Source organism: Danio rerio, chromosome 19 (genome assembly GCF_049306965.1).
Source record: "Danio rerio strain Tuebingen ecotype United States chromosome 19, GRCz12tu, whole genome shotgun sequence".
Classification (NCBI taxonomy): Eukaryota; Metazoa; Chordata; class Actinopteri; order Cypriniformes; family Danionidae; genus Danio; species Danio rerio.
The window spans coordinates 42,942,115-42,957,500 of NC_133194.1; the positions used below are offsets into that span (position 1 = coordinate 42,942,115).

The 15,386-nt window shown below is 37.6% G+C and overlaps 1 protein-coding gene across 3 annotated transcripts in view; it reads left to right on the top strand.

Annotated features, from left to right (window-relative positions):
* Nucleotides 1-15,297, top strand: part of cdk6 (cyclin dependent kinase 6) — a 79,843-nt gene extending 64,546 nt beyond the window's left edge. For 2 of the 3 annotated variants that reach the window (XM_073930412.1, XM_005159695.6), the window contains exons 6-8: nt 9,622-9,672; nt 9,856-9,991; nt 11,095-15,297. In XM_073930412.1, coding sequence (XP_073786513.1) covers nt 9,622-9,672; nt 9,856-9,991; nt 11,095-11,244 — 337 coding nt within the window. In that variant the 3' untranslated portion in view covers nt 11,245-15,297. The remainder of the gene's footprint in view (nt 1-9,621; nt 9,673-9,855; nt 9,992-11,094) is intronic. The other variant, NM_001144053.1, reaches the window with a different exon arrangement.
* The last annotated feature ends 89 nt before the right edge of the window (nt 15,298-15,386 follow it).

Consider the following 15,386-nt stretch of genomic DNA (forward strand, 5'->3'; position numbering starts at 1 on the left):
TAGTTGCAATGGCAAAGTGTGAAATGTAAACTCAAAAGTTTGATTTGGTCACTTTCAGTGGTGGGAAGAGTACAGGAAAATCATACTCGAGTAGAAGTACCATTACTTGCTCAAAAATGTAGTGCGAGTAAATGTACCTGTTGTTAATATTACTTAAAGTATGAATAAAAAGTAGCCCTTTTAAAAGTACTCGATTAGTGTGTAATATACTGTAAAAGCTGATGCATTTACATGCAAAATGTTTGTTAGTATGTGTGTAAACGTAACATTCTGTAGTGCATTTATTGATTGTTTAAGGCCATTTGGCAGTTTGACTCATTATACAGTAAACATCCGCCATCTTCTCATCAGTACCATACAGTCTAAACCAGGGATGGGCAAACTTGATCCTCGAGGGCCGGTGTCCCTGCAGAGTTTTGTTCCAACACTAGTCAAACACACCTGAACAAACTAATCAGTGTCTTCAAGATCACTTGAACTCTATAGGGAGGTCTGTTTAAATAGGGTTGGAGCTAAACTGTGCAGGACACCGACCCTCCAGGACCGAGATTGCCCACCCCTGGTCTAAACAGTCTCTGGGTCATTTATTGAAAAATTTCTGCACATCTTCTTGGACACTTTTAATGCTTCCAAACAGTTTGCTGCATTTATAATGCGCTCATGTCTTGAGGTTATTCAGTATGATGCGATTTACTTTTCTATGTGCGATTCGATTGGACAGGAATCACAGGACTGATTTTATTACTTGGCCAATCTACTGCATGTACACAAAAAAAGAAATAAAGTAGTGACTACATGTTGAAGGAAAGTAGTGGAGTAAGGCTGTACTCACACTAGGTACAGCTGCCTCGAACCGGGCCAAAGCACGCTTGTCCCCCCTCCCGTCTCCCCGACGGCCCACGCTCACACCACAAACGGGCCTCGGCACGCTTACGTCATCGCTGCTGCGCTGTTCAGTGAGAAGCGCTCTCTCACTCAGCAGCACAGTGGAGATTTCTCTAGTTATATCGTGTCAGTCGTTTGATATGCAGTGACATGCAGTCAAATATTTCGCCAAACAGTCCTTAGGGATGCGGTGACACGCAGTCAGATATTTCGTCGAACAGATCCGCCACTTTTGGCGCTAATAAACAATCATAAAGCCCTCGTGCTGCAGGAATGAGGAGGTTTGCTGAAGCCGCGCAGCTGTCGTGCAGTGAGGGGTTTGGCGTCTTTAATAAACTACGGCAGTTTGCGTTCACTGAACAGTAAGAATGATTAATAAATCCATATGAAACAGCCCCTTAAAAGTCACGTCTCGCTTTCAGTTTCGGGCTTTTCAGCCCAAGTGAACCAGGCTCAGGCAAACCTCTTTCAACCGAGCCAGGGCCAGCCAAGTGAACCGTGCTTGAGCCCGATTCAGCGCACTCACACTTCTCAAACGATCCGGGAAACGGGCCTGGGCACGGTACAGATGGCATAGTGTGAGTAGGCCCTAAAAGTACCGATACAACACTAAAAATGTACTCAAGGAAAAGTAAATACACATTTTAAACTATGTAGTAAATTACAATTCCTGAGAAAAACTACTCAATTACAGTAGTTTGAGTATTTGTAGTTTGTTACTTTACACCACTGGTAACTTTACTTGAAGGGGCGTTCATAAGACCATCATCAAACCTTTATAATCATGACCTTGATTAAAGATGTAGAACAATCTTCTTAGGTTGTTTAACGACAGTCTTATGAACACCCATTTAAGTAAAGTTACCAAATCAAACTTTTGATTTTACATTTTACAGTTTGCCATTGCAACTTACAAACTCGCGATTGTAAGAAAAGAATTTGAATTGTGAAAATGACATTTTTGACTTATACATACACCGTAATTAATATGAAAAACATATTTCTCAGGTCATAATCATCGTTATTAGCTCATTGTCATCCTTAATACTTCTCAGGTCATTATTATAAAGGTTTGATTTTGTTTTCTTATAAACACTCCTTTAACCTCCTTGGGCTTAGTGGTCACATAGGTGGACAGCACGTTTTAGCTCTATTGGCTATTTAAAATACTTTGAATGTTTTTAATTTTGTTACAGACATGCACTGTGTCATCCTGCAACTGTTTTGCAGAATATAAAATGTCCCAAACACTATTTTAACTCTGCAAACTGGAGGAAAAAATTGTGTTTACTCTCTGATAGTCAAAACATGTTAAAAAAATTCTATGTTAAATATGCATTACAAAGTGAAGTTTATTCATAAACTAATTTCGAGAGGATCACGTGCTTATGATTTATCACGGCCAGTGTCGTATTTGCTAATCACTATCTTCATATCATATGAGCCCTATGCTATAATAATTAACCACAGTTTTCAGCTCATTTGATCTTTGTTTGGAAGAAACCCCCCCTTCCTCCCCTATTCTCCTCCTTTACCTCTGATCAAGCGGCACGGCGGCCCAGTGGTGAGCACTGTGAGCCCCACAGCAAGAACACTGCCGGCCCTGGTCCCTTAGGGCCGGTGGGTGTTTCTGTGAGGAGTTTGTATGTTCTCCCCGTGTCCGCGAGGGTTTTCCCCGGGTTCTCCAGTTTCCTCCCACCATCCAAAGACATTCAACACGTATAACGATCAAGCATTTGTCTAACCCCTCTGTTCCCTTAGCTACCACAGCCAGGGAGTTCTGAGATCCACCGAGCTCAGGCTCCCCTCTCGTTCTGCCAACGGGAGGAAGCCCCAGGCGCGAGGATCCCTTGAGCTCGGGGCTCTCTCCTGGGACAGCATGCCAAACAAGCTTTTATAAATCATCAGCTAAGTGTAAACTCTTGAAACAGTCAGGAAAAGTGTTTTATGTAAATTCAGACCACGAGTCCACATATATGGATATCATTTTTTCCTAAAAGTACATCAAATCTAAAGATGAAACTTAGATTTTTAATCTACTTAGGTTTCAATAAGCCCAAATAGCAAAGAGAAATAAAAAATGCATGTAAACAAAACACATTGGGCCTTAAGAGGTTAAATAAAGTAACCAAATTGACCTTTTCAGTTTACGTTTCACACTTTGCCATTACAACTAACAAATTTGCAATTGTGAGAACTTTTATTTTCACTGACTCAGACCAGTACATACGCATTGGTTACTGCATAAGTACTAGTCTGAGTCAGTGAAGATCAATGATGGTGTATAAAAAGTTTTTTCTCGCAATTCTTTTTTTTTTTTTTGGACACTTGCGAGTTTGTTAGTTGCAATGGTAAAGTGTGAAATGTAAACTCAAAAGTTTGATTTGGTAAATTTGTTCATAAACAACAAAGGTGTTCATAAAGGCTGATTTATACTTTGCATCGTGCGTATGGTCTGGCGCAGCCTTCATGCGGTCGCATAGCCTTCGCTGTGGCTGACGCTGACGCACACCTCTTAAAAGATTTAACTATACGTCGCATTGAACCTTAACGCAAGCTCTGTGATTGGTCAGTTTGGTAGCAGTGACGGGCACAGGTGGTGCTGAGAGCTGCGAGCCCGATGAAGCGATTCTTTGCAAGTGTAGAGTCCTGTGAAAGAGCTTCAGATGGAAACTTTTGTTTTGTGTTTTTATCTTATGATTAACGTTTTTGTACGTGGGCCAATTCCCGTCTACGAATTAGCAAGTTTTAGCTACTTGTAGCATTCAGAATAAACAAAATACCTACAAAGAAACTCAGCACAGAGAAACAATAAAACCTACTGTTTCAGAAGTGTTATTGCAGAGCAACACAAACAGCACGCAGGAATTAAAATGCATGACCGGGTCACGCTGATCACTCAATGCAGAAGTAAAAATCAGCCTAAGACTATCATGAAACCTTTATAGTCATGAGCCGAGATAAATGTTCTGCATCTTAATTACTGTGCATGTACTAGTCTGAGTCAGTGGAGATAAAAGTTCTCACAATTGCGAGTTTGTTAGTTGTAATGGAAAATTGTCGATTGTGAGATGTAAAACGCTCTTGAAAAATTAAAAATAAATTGCAGAGGGCCCAAAATAAGCTGTGTAGAATTGTTATGAAAGTACTTCCACTGACACATTTAAATAATGAACTTATGGGGGGGGGGGGGGTTAATTAGTGGTGGTTTTTAAGATTTTAAAGAAAATGGTCCCAAAATATTTTCTTAATCATTATGTTTTAGTTACTGAGGTACACTGCCATTCTACAAGAGCACGTAGCAGGGATATTTACCCATATAGATTTAAGAGTGAAGCGGGTAGAAATTCTTTTTCGTGTACTGACTCTGCTGCTTGGAATGTTTTGCCCACGATTTTTAAAGAGATCCAAACTGAGAGTGTTTTTAGAAGGGAAACTAAAAAGTGGTTGTTTTACAGTTAAAGTTGAGGATTTTGTTGGGCTGAGTTGCTGAGCTGATGATGTTGGCACTCCATTTATGATTTGCTCGTTCATTTTTTAAGAATATCGAGGCCAACAATGGAAATAAGCCTGTGGCTTTTTTGTGTATTTTATCCTCGACAGTTTTTAAAATAAGTATGAATTAGTCTAACTGGACTTGTTTGTATATTTTTTTTAAATTGTCAAATAAAATCAATCAAACTCAAAAGTTAGATGTGGTAACTTCACTTGAAGGGGTGTTTATAACACTGTCATCAAACCTTATAATCATGACATATCCATAGACTGTAAAAAAACATGGACGTAGTATATGTGACATCAGCTACAGCGCAAATTAAGCTACAAGTGGGCATGCCCAATTGTCGCCATTTTGTTAGTGTATCATCATGACGACTGGTGATAACCAAAAAAGGCAACATTTTTCCAGTCTTCTATTGTCCAATTTTGGTGAGCCTGTGCGAATTGTAGCTCAGTTTCCTGTTGTTAGCTGACAGGAGTGGCAACCGGTGTGGTTTTCTGCTGCTGTAACCCATCCGCCCCAAGGTTCGATGTGTTGCGCTTTCAAAGATGCTCTTCTGCATACCTCGGCTGTAACGGCTGGTTATTTTAGTTAGTTACTGTTGCCTTTCTATCAGCTCAAACCAGTCAGGACATTCTCCTCTAACCTCTGGTGATATTTTCTCTTTTTCGGACCATTCTCTGTTAACCCTAGAAATGGTTGTGTGTGAAAATCCCAGCAGATCCATGCAACATTCAATATCACTTAAATCACATTTCTTCCCCATTCTGATGCTCGGTTTGAAAGAAATCAGTTATTAGAAATTAGTTAGTAAAACTTTTTTGTTTAGAAATGTCTTGAAACATCTCTCCGTTAAACAGAGGCTAGTGAAAATATACAGGGTGGCTAATAATTCTGACTTCAGCTGTATATAAAGGAGGAAATCTGACTATTCCATTGCAATTTTAACTTTATTTCTCATGGTTCCTATTTTTTTCCCTAAATTCTTTTCATACTTAGCAAATTTGTAATTTTTCCTGTTGATTTGTGAGTTAAAAATCATAATATAAATCAGAAATTAAAACTCAGGTGGGGGGGTTCAGTTGTGAAACAGTCGCAATTACGCTCTTTCAAAAACCTGTGATGGGCACAGAAATTTTTAGGAATAGCATCATATTCTTTAAGAGAAATATGTAGACTTTTGTTTGAGTGCTTCTCGCTAGTATTCCTGAAATGAAGTGTTCAGGCTTTTAACTTGTCATGCAGTAATGGAGGCACGAGGAAACTGACTGCACGTGTTCAGATCGCGCCTTTTGTCTGATTGCAGTTGCATCAAATTGACACTCGGTGTGTGGATGAACCAAAAGACACTGTGGCTCATTATGGTCTTGCAGTGGCATCTGGTGGTGACCTGAGGAACAACAGGCAGTTTTTTAAATTATTAGTTGATGCTTCACACAGATCTACAGTAGTCAACATTTTAAGTGAATCAGAAAAGTACTTTACAACCATTCTAAGATGATTAGGTTGTTCAATAGCTTTAAAACTGTGAGGTTTTGATCCACATCAAATGTTGATTACTGTAAATTAAGGCGAATGCAGCTCAAAACACTGCTAATTCATGCTGCTGTCAATGATTGGTGTTTCATAAATTATTATCTTTTGACTAAAACGTCATAAGTACACTTTTAAGTGTTTCTTTTAGAGCACTTTAGCTGTTTTGGTTTTGTAAAATTCAATCACAAAACATATTTCTTATAGGGGGCTTTTTTAAAATGTGTTTTTTGAGCTATAAATCTCCGCCTCTGCAGCACTTAATTTTTAATGAAGTTTTTTTTTTAATTAACAATACGATGTGTTCATATAAATGTCACATTATTCACATTCACATAATTTGACTGATTTTATCTAACATATATACAGTACAGTCACCGGCCACTCTATTAGGTACACCTTACTTGTACCAGGTTGCCTTAATCCATTGTGTCATAGATTCAACGAGGTACCGGAAATAATCCTCAGAGATTTTGGTTCGTATTGACATGATAGCATTACACAGTTGGTGCAGATTTGTCAGTTGCACATCCATAATTCCACCCCATTCCACCCCACCCCAGTATTCTGAAATACTCAGATAGGTCTGGCACCAACAACCAATCACATTTCTTCCCCATTCTGATGCTCGGATTGAACTGCAGCAGATCGTCTTGACCATGTCTACACGCCTAAATGCACTGAGTTGCTGCCATGTGATTGGCTGATTAGAAAATTTCCTTTAACGAGTGGTCGGACAGGTGTAATAATAAATAATAAGGTGGTGTGTGTGTATATATAATTCTGGATGAATTAAAAAAGGAGATTGCAAAATCTCATCTTTGACTCTAATATATATATAAAAATAAACAAGAATAAAATAAGAGTAAAATAAATAAACAAGGCCTGATCTTCACATTATTGTGCTGAAATATATGCAAATGTGCAAATGAGCACATATTAAATTAAATAGTGCCTCATTTGCCTGTTTACAAACATAGTACAAAGCATGATGACTATTAAAATCGATGTCTTCAGTTTGCATTTATTGTGCAATACATTTAATACAAAAGAACTGAACGAACAGAACACGGTGATTAAAATGTATCTCTTCAGCCTCCAGTGTGGTGTTTCTAATGCGCTTCTGCTGTGTAGCTCAGCTCATGTTGGCTGTATAGAGAGTGAAAGCAGTTTTTCTCTCTTTGAGTCAGTATGTGTGTTTTTGGAAACTGACTCTGTGCTTGTGGCTCCTGCTATTTGTGTTCATGCCAAGGGAAGCAGCGTCCGCCTACGGGTGTCCTGACTGGCCCCAAGCCACAAGCGGGTGGACAGAAAAAGCCCTCAGATCTTCTGGGCCTAAGGCTGGCCAGGAAACAACGCATATACAGTGCACCAATGTCTGTTATGTGGCTGCAAGGGCCCTTATTTGTACAGTGGAGCCTATGAGGATTTTCTTTCTCCTTGCCTTCATTGAGACAGGCCAGAGACTGTTCAGCATTATTGCAGAATAAGAAGCTTGATTCTGAACACACACAGGCTTTGTATTGTGAATATGCATGCCTGTATTAAAGGGCGCCTATGATGAAAATCAACTTTTGTAAGCTGTTTGGACAGAACTGTATGTAGGTATAGTGTGTCCACTGTCATATTGGAGTGATATAAACAGAACAAGTCTCTTTTAAAATTTCCTGACGTTAAAATAGGATCCAAAACCCAGTGATGTTGAGGGAGACCGCAATATGACGTAGGAGTGGTTTCCCCGCCCACCAAATTGATTGACAGGCGACAAGTTTCTATGATAACATGTATACAGACATCCACAGAACATTTTTTTGCTTAGAAACTGGGACTAAAATATTTGCTATAAGCTTAAATGTTTTTTAAAACAGAGCATGTAAGTAATAAAGACTAATAAAGTTTACTCGCCATGTAATTCTTAAACAATCTAAACACCATGGCCGCATGGTGTTAGTAAATGCTAATATATGTGTGTGTGTGCTGCAAACAGCATTTGTGTGAGACTCATCCTTTCAGAAAGGCTTGAGTAAACTCCATCACAGATACATGAAATACACTTGGTATTTTTGACTAATGAGCTGTATTTCTGTTTCGTCTGTGTCTGTCTTTATCACTGACTGCTGTTTATCTGACGTAACGCAGGAAAAACAGACACACAGGAAAACAGTAGGCTGGGAGAATCAGCTCTTTTGCATTTAAAGCCACAGGCTACAAAAACAGCTACACTGTACTCAGACACCAAAATGGGCAGATTCTGGAGGCTATAATAAATAATCTGATGGGTATTTTGAGCTAAAACTTTACAGACACATTCTGGAGACAACAAAGGCTTAACTTACATCTTGTAATTAGGGTAAAATAGAATTTTTTATCTTGCATTGACTCAAAAAATGACTTTTACTGCTTGTTCAAAGTATTTAAAATGAGCTCAACTCAATTCTAATTATCATTTAATACTAAATTTTTAGGTTAATTTAAGTCATCTGGATATTTTAATAATTATATTTTAGCCTGTTCATTTCTGTTTTGTTTGTTTGGTTTTGAGTGTAACATTTTATTTTGCTTTATTTAGTTTCATGTTTGTAGTTTCCTAAGAAATGTTCCTCAGTTTGTTTTTTTCATTTTGTCTCTTCATAATTAGTTTGGTTTTATATATATATATATATATATATATATATATATATATATATATATATATATATATATATATATATATATATATATATATATATATATTGTTTATTCAATTCAGTTTTGTTTGTTTACATTTTTTTAATGATTTATTTTAGTTTGTTTAAATCTTGTCATATTTTATTAGTTGTTTTTATTAGCCTGTTATTTTCTGATTTGTTTGATTTAGTGTAATATTTTATTTTGGTTCATTTAGTTTTGTTTTTAATTTTATAAAAAATATATTTTTGATTTATGTTTTGTTTGTCTTTTGGTGTGTTTATTCATAATTTTAAAAATTCGTAAATATATTTAATTTAATTTTGTTTATTTTTATTATTAGATTTATTTTGGTTGGCTTATCTCTTTTAAGCTTCAGCTTAGTCCCTTTATTAATTTGGGGTCACCACAGCAGAATGACCCGCTAACTTATCCAGCATATGTTTTACACAGCGGATGCCCTTCCAGCTGCAACCCATCACTGGGAAACATCCATACACACTCATTTACACACACTTTGGACAATTTAGCATACCCAATTCACTTACACAACATGCTTTGGACTTGTGGGGGATAGCGGAGCACCCAGAGGAAACCCACACAAAACACGGGAAAAACATGCAAACTTCACACAGAAATGCCAATTGATCCAGCTGAGACTCGAACCAGTGACCTTCTTGCTGTGAGGCGATTGTGCTACCCACTGCGCCACCATGCTGCCCTACTTTTTATTATTTTCAGTTAAAATGGGTTTATTTACATTTATTTTAGTCCTTTAATTTTAGTTTAGTTATTATAAATAAAACCTTGTTTGTTACTCCTGTGAAAAGAATAATCAAATTATTAGTAATTTTTATTAGAATTTTTTTATGATGGTGTTTTCATCTTAGGTATTTGTACTGTTGTTTTACTTTTATTGTTAATGTTAATGTTTTTCCCCCTTAGTATTACACTTGATTTACCATTTTGGCTGTAAGGAAACACTGTATAAATCAAATGCATTATTAATAGTTATCAATATTTTTTTTATTCTCCAGCCCTCTTTTCCGTGGGAACTCTGATGTTGACCAGCTAGGCAAGATTTTTGAGTAAGTGCTGTTATGTTATGTTATGTTATGTTATGTTATGTTATGTTATGTTATGTTATGTTATGTTATGTTATGCTATGTTATGCTATGTTATGTTATATTATATTATATTATGTTATGTTATGCTATGTTATGTTGAAGATGTTAGCATCTGATTGTATTGTATTGTTTTTGTTGTGTCAGTGTGGTGGGAGTCCCGTCTCCAGAGGACTGGCCACAGGAGGTGGGTTTGCCCCAGAGTGCCTTCTCTCCTCGCCCTGCACAGCCCATAGAGAACCTGGTGCCGGACATGGATGAGCTCGGCAAATCACTCCTACTTGTGAGTTCATATCAATGTTATATCTCTAAATGCTTAACAATCTTTTTAGATGATTATCATATGAGATTATTACCCACAGAGAGTCTTCTCTGCTTTTATAAAGGTTAAGGAATATGTCAAGTAAATTGTGCTGTAAACCAAATTAATATTTGTTTGTTATTTTATTTTATGCAGTTATGCCTTCAAAAGGGAAGTATTTTATTTTATCCATTGCAATCAATGCAATCCAATGCAATTCTGCATTAAAAATGGTAGTATTTTATTTAAATTTTTTTCATTTTATTTTTATAGTTTTTTTATGCAGTTATGCCTTTAAAAGGGTAATATTTTATTTTATTTTTTTAATTTTAATTATTTTATTTTATGCCGTTATTCATTAAAGTGGTTGTATTTTATTTATTTATTTAATTTTTTTTATTGTATGCTGTTATGCCTTAAAAAGGGTTTTATTTTGTTTTATTTTTTTTATTTTATTTTATGCAGTTACGCCTTAAAAGGGATATTATTTTATTTTAGTTTTTATTTTATTTTATGCAGTTATGCCTTAAAAAGGTATTATTTTATTTTAAATTTTAATTACTTTATTTTATTTTATTTTATGCAGTTATGCCTTAAAAAGGTAGTATTTTATTTTACATTTTAATCACTTTATTTTATTTTATTTTATGCAGTTATGCATTGAAATGGGTAATATTTTATTGTATTTATTTATTTAATATTTATTTTTATTTATTTATTTTATTTTTAATTATTTTTTAATTATTTCTATTTTATTTCATGCAGTTATGCTTTAAAATACATAGAAAATAAAATACTACCCTTTTTATTTTATTTAATTTATTTTAGTTAAAGCAGTTATCCTTTAAAAGTGAAGTATTTTATTTTATGCATTGCAATGCAATCCAATCACCAGGTCACTACTTCTTGGAATAAATATAAAAGATGTATTACTTGTCTAGAAAATGCTTCTTATAATACTTAATACTGTTATCTCACACAAGACAACACTATTAAACCAACAACTACAATAATATCAATATCAATAATATGACAAATATCCCATGCAATAGTCATTTATTCTTCTCATCTCTCTCAACACACAGCGTTTCCTGTCCTTCAACCCCTCCAGAAGGATATCAGCTTACGATGCACTGTCTCACCTGTACTTCCAGAGTCTGGACAGCACCAGCAAGAGCCTGTACGCTCAGCCCTTCCCCAGCAAAAAGCCCTCCCTGGAGGAGAGAGCCGCCTAAAACACCTGCCGCCACACAAACAAACTCGTCTTCCACAGCAAAACGCCGTCACATGCTGCTTTTAACAAATCACCGTCGCAAAAATATCGGTCCGTCAGGTTTTCCTTTCGCCCTCACTACTGCCACCCAACCAGATGCTGCCTACTAATCATCCGCACAGGATCAGAAGCTGCTCGTCTGGGCTTTGTTCAGTTCACCACACTGCCAGAGATCATCTGTTCTCATGAACGCAAGTCTACATGTACTAAGTTTTAGCAGCACATCACTGCCATGAAGATGGATTTAACATTGGACCCAAACAGGATTGAGGAATTACAAGCAGAACAGCGACTACTGCAAGTTCAGGCCCGTTGAACGGAACCTCTTAATATGTAATCGCTTTCAATTCACACTTTCGCCGATCAGGACGGATTCATGAGGATTACTGCAGTTTGATACGCATTTTAGGGGGGTTTTGGGGGGGGTTGAAGACTGCATAACTATGAACACGCAGAGTTATAGTGCTTTATTTAATGTTCTGAAGCACTATTTAGCAACAATGTTATAGTGTAATTGTTTTTGTATCATTACTATGAGTTCCACATCCTGTTCACTTATTTTGAAATGTCAGTGTTGATTGTTGACATTTTTATTTGTTGGCTTTTGTCTTAATTTGGTGACACTTTAAAATAGTGGTTTATTAGTTATAATGTATTTACTAACCTAAACAAACATTGAACAATAAGTGTATTGCAGTATTTATTCATCTTTGCTAATGCTATTTACTGAAAATAGTTCTTGTGCTTATGACTTTGGATGCATTAGTAAATGTTGAACTTATTAAATGCTGTGATTATTGTTCATGTTTATGTTTGTTAATACATTGATCTTAACTAATAGACCCTCATTTTAAAATGTTACCCTTAATTTTAGTGAACTTGAAGGTGTAGGTTGTTGTAGAAAACATTGTCGATGTAAACCAAACAGTCTGCACCCTGCCTTCAGGGATTTAGTGCCGAGACGTAGTTGAAAGGATGGTCGCATGTTGACTTTAGGGTTTGCTTTAGAGCAGAAATAAGATTGGTTATAGAAATCTGTGTATGAGAGAGTAGCTGAAAGTCTAGTAAAAGTAGCTGTATAGAGTTGGAGAGTGTTAGGTTTGGAGGTCAGGTTGTGAGATTCGTTCGAGGCTCGGAGAGTAATGTGTTATCCTGTAATTCCAGGTCCTTTATTGTATAAACACACTATGCTACATCCTTCCATTTCACTTTTAAAGGGACAGTTCACCCAAAAATTATTATTTGCTTACTATTTACTCGCCATCAAATGGTTCTAAATGGAACCACTCTTTCTACTAAAGTAGTAAAGCAGATATTTTGAAGTAAGCTCAAAACGTGTAATTATGGACTTCTGTGGTAGGTGGAAATAAATACCATTGAAGTCAATGGTTACAAGTTTACAACCTTTCAAATATCTTCTTTTTTGCCAAACATCAGCCCCAACCTCTAACCCCATCCCCACTCATCACTTTCGTCCGTGACTAACCCCAACCCCCTCCCTCCCAACACTCTTTACTTTTATCCCCAACTACTAACCCCATCCCCACTCATCACTTTCGTCCGCGACTAACCCCAACCCCCTCCCTCCCAACACTCTTTACTTTCATCCCCAACTACTAACCCCATCCCCACTCATCACTTTCGTCCGCGACTAACCCCAACCCCCTCCCTCCCAACACTCTTTACTTTCATCCCCAACTACTAACCCCATCCCCACTCATCACTTTCGTCCGCGACTAACCCCAACCCCCTCCCTCCCAACACTCTTTACTTTTATCCCCAACTACTAACCCCATCCCCACTCATCACTTTCGTCCGCGACTAACCCCAACCCCCTCCCTCCCAACACTCTTTACTTTCATCCCCAACTACTAACCCTATTCCCACTCATCACTTTCGTCTGCGACCAACCGCAACCTCCTCCCCCTTCCCACTCTTTTCTTTCATTCCCAACTTCTAACCCCACCCCCCACTCATCACTTTCATCCGCAACAAATCCCAACCCTCTCCCTTTGCCCCCTTCCGCTTATTATTTCATTCCTGTCTACTAAACCCACCCCCACTCATCATTCACTTTTGTCCACATCTACACCGTCACCTGTCCCCTCTATCATTTTCGTCTGACTCCCCCAACCCCCCTTCGCTCTTCACTTTGTCCGGGACTCCAGGGCCATCACCACCCTTGTTTATTTTTGTCTGCGACTCCACCACCACCCCCCTCATCACTTTCATCAGCGACTCTACTGCTACCCTCCTTGACTATTGTCTGCGACTACCTCCTTTTTTCAGTTTTGTCTGCAACTACCCCACCTCTCTTCAATTTTGTTCACTACTACACAACCACCCCCCCTTCACTTTTGTCTGCGACTACCCTTTCACTTTTTAGTTTCATCAGCATCTATCCCTCTCTTCAATTTCGTCCACTACTACACTGCCACCCCCTTTACTTTTGTCTGTGACTACCCTCTGCGTTTTTTTTTCATCTTAAACTACCCCCACCCCTCTTTACTTTTGTCCACTACTACACTGCCCCCCCCTCTTTTGTCTGCAACTACCCTCCACTTTTCAGTTTCATCTGCAACTACCCCTATCTTCACTTTTGTCCACTACTACACTGTCATCCCCCCCTTCACTTTTGTCTGCAATTACCCTCCACTTTTTTTGTCTGCAAGTACGCCCCCTTTACTTTTGTCTGTGACTACCCTTCCACTTTTCAGTTTTGTCTGCAACTACCCCCTCTGTTTACTTTTGTCCACTACTACACTGCCACCCCCTTTACTTTTGTCTGCAACTACCCTCTACTTTTAATTTTCATCTGAAACTACACCCCCTCTTTACTTTTGTCCACTATTACACTGCCATCCCCCCTCACTTTTGTCTGCAACTACCTTCCGCTTTTTTTGTCTGCAAGTACCCCCCCTTCACTTTTGTTTGCAACTACACCTCTGCTTTTCAGTTTCGTCTGCAACTACCACCCCCCCCCTACTTTTTTCTACTACTACACTGCCACCTCCTCTTCACTTCTTCACTTTCGTCTGATTCACAACCCCCCACACCCCACCCCCTTTTTAAAATGTATTTATTTATTTATTTTTTGTCTTCAACTACCCCCTTGCCTCCACCACTGATCTTGGGTGACCTGAAGGTAAATAAATTTAAAGCAATTGTTAATTTTGGGGGGTGAAACTATCTCTTAATTGTCTGCACAGATCAACACAATATGTGTATCAAACTGTATTATCTGCTAAATGGGTCTCTGTAGACCATTAAGTGCCTTTTGTGTTTAGCAAATGGTGAAAAAGTGGAGGGAAGGAAGGAAGCTGCTTCAGAAATGAACCTGGTGAAACCAGATAGAAGTTTTTGGATGAGACGTTTTAGACAGCCACTGTAGTTCTACAACACATTCACACAGTCAAAGGCACAATTCACCCAAAATGACTTTACAAAAACCTTTATAATGGAAGCCAAAACGCTGCTATGTAAAAATATGAGGAGACCAGTTGAAAATGTCCAGTCCAGATAGTTATCTGTTTGGCTACTTTTTTATTCTGTGGACCAGTGTTTCTCAACCACACTCCTGGAGGACCACCAGCTTTGCACATTTTTCATGTCTTCTTAACCAAACACAGATCATCAGCTTGGAGCAGAGACTGAAAGACATGTAATGGGTGTGACAGACAAAGGAGACATCGGAAACATGCAGTGTTGGTGGTCCTTTAGGAACGTGGTTGAGAAACACTGCTGTAGACTACTGATTAAATATTTCCCAAATTAAAATTCAAAATGTCACTTAGAACTTTTATTTATTTTTTGCATAAAGACATGAAATGTTCATTTCTTTTTAGACCACACAATATCAGTGTTTTACCTTCAATATCTGATGGAATAACAACATTTTTTTCAATTACAATAAATGAAAATATTTATTCTGACCTTTTATTTTCTGAAAAAAAACCTTGCATGACAATATGAAATTTAGAAGAAATATGTTCACACTATTATAGAATCAAACAAATAATAGCATCTCAAACCCTTAGTTAATAATTCAAGACAAACGGATCATTTTCAAGTGGTCTCTTCGTTATTTTTTCATAACCACACTGT